Source organism: Solanum tuberosum, unplaced genomic scaffold, assembly GCF_000226075.1.
Source record: "Solanum tuberosum cultivar DM 1-3 516 R44 unplaced genomic scaffold, SolTub_3.0 scf00152, whole genome shotgun sequence".
NCBI lineage: Eukaryota > Viridiplantae > Streptophyta > Magnoliopsida > Solanales > Solanaceae > Solanum > Solanum tuberosum.
This window is the reverse complement of record NW_006239078.1, coordinates 510,147-517,471: the sequence shown is the minus strand read 5'-3', so window position 1 is coordinate 517,471 and position 7,325 is coordinate 510,147. Positions and strand designations below refer to the sequence as shown.

The 7,325-nt window shown below is 29.8% G+C and overlaps 1 protein-coding gene across 1 annotated transcript; it reads left to right on the top strand.

The window, feature by feature from the left end:
* The first annotated feature begins 5,051 nt into the window (after nucleotides 1–5,051).
* On the top strand, nucleotides 5,052–6,364 carry LOC102583980 (putative clathrin assembly protein At4g40080). Its single transcript, XM_006353132.2, has one exon. The coding sequence runs from the start codon at nucleotides 5,157–5,159 to the stop codon at nucleotides 6,204–6,206; it is 1,050 nt and encodes a 349-aa protein (XP_006353194.1). The 5' UTR covers nucleotides 5,052–5,156; the 3' UTR covers nucleotides 6,207–6,364.
* The last annotated feature ends 961 nt before the right edge of the window (nucleotides 6,365–7,325 follow it).

Here is a 7,325-nt window from a genome sequence, read left to right as displayed (position 1 = left end):
AAATTGTATATAATAGCAAACTATTAATTCAAATTAAATGCTATAAATATAGTTTGATTTAATTGTACCTCATAGCAAACTGTTGCTATTTCACCTCTCTCCTGGTGAATCTCGCTCGCCACTCTCGTTCTCTCCCTCGCCTCTCTCATTTTTTTAATTGTGTGTTTGTGTTTGTATAAAGCGAGAGAAAATTGTATATACAAATACAAATGCATATATTTTTGTCCTATACACTTATGATTATACAAATACGATCTTCCCCTGCCCAGTTTTCTTTTGTCTTTCTCTCTTTCTCGCTTTATACATACACATTTTACAATTGATCTTTTGTATATGTATACCAAAGCAGATTATACAACTGCTTTATTTTGTATATGTATATCAAAATTATACAACTGCTTTCTTTTGTATATGTATAACGAAATATACATATTTATGTTTGCTATGGAGCGCAATTATGCAAATTATACTTATAGCATACAAATATGATTTTTGTGTTTGCTATATGTGAAAGTTACTCTAATTTTTAAGAACTTTTATCACCTCCCTACTAATATAAATATTGAATAACTTTATCCATCAAATATCAAATTCGATATTTGAGGGGGAGGGGGATGATGTATTAATATCTAAGAGGTGTATGTATTATAATAATACCATAGAATTATATTATGATATTATTTGGTGATCGTATCATAGTACTTTTGTTATTTTGGTTGATTTTTATTATTTTTGACTACTTTCGTTCTAATAAATACCAACTTGGACCATCATAGAAACTGTGGTGTGCTGCTGCCAAATAATAATTACTATTATTATAATTAGCAAATTGTAATGTGAAACACTATGTTAAAAATAAAATACAGTACGAATGTTCCTTGAAAGTTCCATTTAATCTACCCTGATTAGTACAATCACCAACTTTATTTTTGTTAATTGAATTAAAACTCCAAGATTTAAATATTCATCAGCTTGACTTGAAAAATCGACATGAGGACCGCCAAAAGGTTGGCGGTGAATTTAATCATAAGTCTCAAGTTTGAGTCTTAGGTATGAAATCGACGACCTTTGGTGAAACACTCCTTAACTCCTAATTAAGTGAGACTTCTTGATGCAAATTTTGATTGGCGGCCGGACCAGAGAGATACTCAATAGAAATAAAAATAATAAATCAAAATGAGAGTTTGTACCTTTTATTTCTGATCTACTTCCAATTGGAAATATTGAGGCGATTTTTACGTTAAAGCCAAAAGGGACGAATTCGTGAGTCTCATAAGGCTTGAGGTGACTTAGATCGTGATCAAATTAAAATGAACAATATTTTGACAGTTAGATCTAGATAGCTACATATTTACATTACTTCTAATGCAATTTTTAAATATATAAATTAAATTTTTGAAAAAATCTAAAATATCTATGATCAAATTAAATTCACATCTAGTAATTACGTAATTTGATCTTCGTACTCTGAATTCCTATTTATAAAGTGAAAAAAAACATAGGGAGCATATAATATCCCCTTATAACCCCACCATGAAGTTGTTTGAATTTTTTGGCTTATCTTTAATTTCATCCATTTTTTTTATGTGGTCCAAAAGGGGAAATAGAAGATGTCTAAACAATTAAAAGTGACAACAAATTAGTAGGGTATATATATGTACAATATATTAAATGAACTTTGACATCGTCAAATGTTGAAATAATTTTCTTTTTTTGTCTCCTTCATTATGTGTATGTGTTCATCTTTAGATATTTAAAATATAAAATAGTTGAAATTAGTTACGAAATTCGTCAGTAAACGATCATTTAATAATTTGCGTGATTTTATAATTAGACAAAATGACATGAAAAACTTCAGTATTTGACTTCATTTGTATTATACCTTCATATATACTTATCACTTTGTCAATTAACGATAATTTTTTTATTATTTAACGATAGAAGTTGTTCGTATCTATTTTTTACATTTTGGGGATAGAATGTAGTTGCATTAATACTACTTTATCTTTGTTTGTGGTGCGATGAACATATTTCCATGAATTTGTAGTGTTATGTGTCATCAACGTTGTCTTATTGCTCAATACGTCATGATTTACTGTTATTATATATGTATTTAATTGCAGTAAGTTTGAATGTATTTATTGCTTTTGGTTTGAATTATATATTATTATTATTATTATTTTTATTTAAATAATTCTTCATACAAAATTCCGAACTATAGATGTAATATTTCACACCTAATTATCTTTCATTTCTTGATAGATGAGAATCTCTTGAATTGCTAATATTAAATTAGTGTCTAGAATAATTTATACTCTATAGTTTTTTGTGTGTGGTAATTTTCTAATTTTAATTATAACATTAATCTTTTTCAATCTTTTGGAAAGGCAAGACTGATTGTTAAGAAGAAAAAAAAAGAGGAAAAATTACGTTCAAAGTTTACTTTTGAAAAAAATGACGTCATGTAGTTCATATATACTGTGTATGAACATACGATTTAAATCATATTTTTGTATATATATATTTTATATATTATTATACACTTTATACAAGGTTGATGTACATTTTACCTAAGGTATAACATTATATAATATTGTATATAAAATATTTTCAAACACTATACATTTTTTAAAGGGAAAATGGTCTGAAATATATTCAAACGTTGATCGAAATTGTTGTAACAATTTCAAACTTTGGGCAGGACCTATTACCCCTTTGCACTATTAAATAGTGTATTTTAAAGATAATTATTTATAATGATGCAATATTTTTTATGTCCACGTGGGCACATATATATCTTTAAAATACACTATTAAATAGTCCAGAGGAATAATAGGTCATAATTACGTTTTGAACATGTAAATAAAGTTATATTTGATTATTAACAAAGTAATTATTCTTTATGACTTTTTTAAACGGTCATTGTCCAAAGTTTAATAGGAGAAAATTAAAGTCAGAGTTTCTTATCTTTTTTGTTTACACAATTATTCAAGAAAATTAAATAATTAGAAAACACCAGAGGAATAATAAGAAAGTAGGTGGGCATAATTAATCTTCGTAGATTGTTTAATCTAACACTCTTCATAAATAAGAAGATGGCATTTCATTTAAGAAAATGAAATATCTTTAGACTATACAGTATTTCACTATTCTAATTTACTTGACACTTTTAAACAAGTAGATTTTACACAAATCTCATAGTGTTAAGAGTTAATTATATTCGTATTTCTAATCTTTTCCAAATTACAAAAATCTCTTAAATTTGATGGAATCCGAATACATCTCAAAACGTCCTAATACATCATGTTCCAATTTTGGATACATTCCTCAACGTCCTGATACATCACGTCTCGGCTTCGGATACATCACTCGACGTCTCGATACATTACGTAAAGTGATGTATCCGACCGATATATTGTGTAAAGTAACATCTCGATAGATTACTTAAAGTAGAAATTTTTGTAATTTTTTCAAATGATAGGAAATTTCAGAGAATATAATAAAATAAGTTGTATATTTATGTAATTTTTCCTTTAAACAGCATGCACTTTAATTGTTTCACGTTTAACCCGTTACATTTAATTACTAGTATCAAGGTTATAAATGATTTGAATAAAACCAAAAATTAAAAATGGTCAGATCAAATGTACTTAGCCCTAACCCTACCAATAAGGGTTGTGGTGGAGGGGTAACTACTCCTTCATCCTTAACCAAGAGGTCTCGGGTTCGAGTCCCCTTGGGTCGGAGTCCCTTTGTTAGGGAGTGATTTACTTCCCAATATGAAACTTCTCGACGCAAATTCGGATTTAGTCCAGGTGGGAAACCCAAAAAAACAAACCTAATCCGGTCCAAAATTAGCTATTAGATTTTCCTTTTTAAAAGTAAAATTATTATTAGTCTTGATTAATATCTTAAAATATATTTTTCATCTAGTTGACATTAGAAAAGTTAAAACTTTATATATATATATATAAATATTAAATTGATCTAACCTAATGTAACTTTAATAATAAGTTAAATTAACTTTTGAAAAACAAAAATTGTAACAGTTAATTTGAAATGGAAAAAAACAAAACATGATAACTAAATCGGGACGGAGAGATTATTAGTGGACCAAAGTCTCTTTCGTGTGTTGCCAAGTAGCAAAAAGGGATTATTTCGCGTTTTGTCCATTAATAATTTCCATATAAAGTATAAACCACTACCAATACTATAAAGTTAACAAAATTATAATAGGGAACTCTATAATATGGTCCCAATAATATTTATAATATCTTATACTAAAAGCTTTTGAAACCATAATAATTAGACCTTAATCAAGGATTTATTCAAACCATAAAAACAAACTCTCTTTTTCTCCTTAAATATTTGTCATGTTTTTTATTTTAACAAAATAGAAGAACAAACATGCACTTTGATTGTTTCACGTTTAACCCGTTACATTAATTACTTACTATTATCAAGGTTTTAAATGGTTCAATTTAAACCAAAAAAAAAATGGTCAAATTAAATGTACTTTTTCCGTCCCAAATAAGTTGTCATATTTTCCGTTTTAAGAGTTAAATTATGTGAAATTTGATTTATATTTTAACATGCATTTTTCATTAAATTGACATGAGAAAAATTATAATTGATAGTATTTTTCGTATAGTTTTTAATACATAGTAATTATTAATTATAAAATAGATATAATGGTAAAAAACTAAAAAAAACAAAAAACTTGAAATAACATTTTTTGTGAGTTTTCTAACAAAAGTATTTATCAAAATATGTCAAAAACTAATGAGTCATTTACCTTATAGACGAAATTTTATGAACTAACTTAAATTGTCATGTGTCTTTTGATAATTATTCTTCAAACACTTTGATTTAATCGATTTTGAGTTGTATTTCGATGAATAATTGATGATTATTTATATAAAATAATGCAAACACTTGATATATAGTTCAGATATGACAATCACGAAACAAATAATACTTTATGTATCTTCTTGATACAAATAGCATATAAACTAATCTTTTTAGTGTAAAAAAGTTGACAAAATTATATTTGTAAACTATATAATATGGTCTCAATATAATACAAACTCTCTATTTTCTCCTTCATCATTTTTTCTCTTTTGTCTCCACTCAACTTCTTTCTCTTTCTCCATCAAATGGGAAAAAAGATAACAACTCTCAGAGATCTCATCGGCGCCATTAAAGACAAAGCTTCACAATCCAAAGCCGCTTTCATCTCTAAACCAAGCAGTTTCTCCCTCCACCTCGCCGTCCTCCGCGCCACCACTCACGCGCCGTCATCACCACCCGATGACCACCACATGTCCTCCCTTCTCACCCTCGGTGACAGCTCACGCGCCACCGCTTCCTCACTTATCGTCATAATCATGGACCGACTCCACCGCACCGGCGATTCAACCGTCGCACTCAAATGCCTTTTAATCATACATCAAATCATCAAACGCGGACCGTTCATACTACAAGATCAACTCTCCATATTTCCGGCTACCGGCGGACGTAACTACCTCAAACTCTCCGCCTTCAGCGACGGCGCTACCGCATCCAGATTCACAATCTCCGCCTGGATCCGATTTTACTCCAGATACATCGAATCTCTACTCTGCACTTCCAGAATTTTAGGCTATTTTCTCTCTTCTTCGTCTTCTTCGTGTAACACAGATGAAAAAATCTCCACCTTCTTAAACTCAGATCTAATCAGAGACGTCGATTCGTTAGTTCAATTGATCGAAGAAACGGTAAAATTGCCGGATTCACTACTACTCGACGGCAACAAATTGCTCTACGAAGTGATCGGATTACTGAGCTCCGATTACTTATCGACGGTGAACGAGTTGTTAATCCGGCTCAGTGAGTTCAAGGAACGGCTCAGTTGTTTGAGCTTCGGTGATTCGGTAGAGTTGAGTTTTATTTTGAAGAGATTAGAAGGATGTAAAGAGAGATTATCGGTTTTATTTTCAGTTAAAAAGCCATCGACGGAGTTATTATGGTGTTCGGTATCCGAATTGAGCTTAAAAATTGATGATTTGAAGGTTGATTTTTCGAAACGTAAGTTAATTACGTTCGAAAAATCGAGCGAATCGGCTCGGTTTAATAACCGAGTCATGAAATTTGGTGACTCGGTTCAGTTTTCGTCAGGGAGATATGAGATGACTAATTTACCAATGATTGTTGAAGGAAGAAATTGAACAAATAAAAAAATTGGATTTTTTTATTTTTTTTTTGGTTATTATGTGTAACAATATGTTAGAAAGTGTTAAATCTTGATATGTTCCCACAAGCATTTTTGTGTATATAATATATGGTACATGTATACCAATTTGGGATTTTGATTGTATTTTATGGTTCTCTCTATAATGCGTATTTTTGACATTGTAGTTAATTTGTACTCTATTTTAGAAGAATTATATGAATCGAAAATTTATGAAAGGAAATTTAAGGTTAAGGTTATGGAGTGAAGGAAGTTCATTTTCTAAATTCAAAGAGTGATTGAGTCTAACTCATGCGAATCATGAGTGAAGGCGTGGCAAGAGAGCGATTGTACCTCTCGTAGATAAATACCGACTAAATCAAGAGTCTTGGTCGGTCTCTAGGATCCTTTCTGAAACTACTTCATCGTTTATCTATTTATTTCGAATAAACTTGATATTTAAGATTTTACATGTCTAGAGTTTAGACATAATGTTTGAACTTTCATCCATATGTTATGAGCTTCAGATAAAAATGTATTGAATTTAATACATACGATGAAAGTTAAAGGTAAAAATAATCAAACTTTAGCTATGTAAAAATTTAACTCCGCGCGCTGTAAATTAACTTAAACGGGGATTCCAACATCAAATATTTATGTTATGAAAAAGGTTAAGTATACATGTAATTACTTTCATGATGAATTTTGCATTCTAAATTATAAATTTGCCTATGTTTTTGTGCATGGAGAAATGATGAAAAAATGAACCGTTAAATTGCCACTTTATTAAAGAGAATATTTGAGGTTTTTTTGTCAGTGTATTCTACTATTGGAACAACATGGTCCCCTTGACGTTTTTACCGTTAGAAGAACTTTGTCTTAAGTATTTGTCTGATTGTCTCTCTATATAAACATTTCATTTTATTTGTATATTTTAAGAAAGGGATAATACATATATTGGACCTTAAACTTGGCTTCAAATTTTAACTTTGACCTCCAACTTTCATAGTGCACAAACAGACACTTTAACTATCCAACCTTTTAATAAATAAACACGCGTGTCTTACCTGGCAAAACGCGTGATGTGCACGTTTTTTGCGCGAGTTAGGAGTGATTT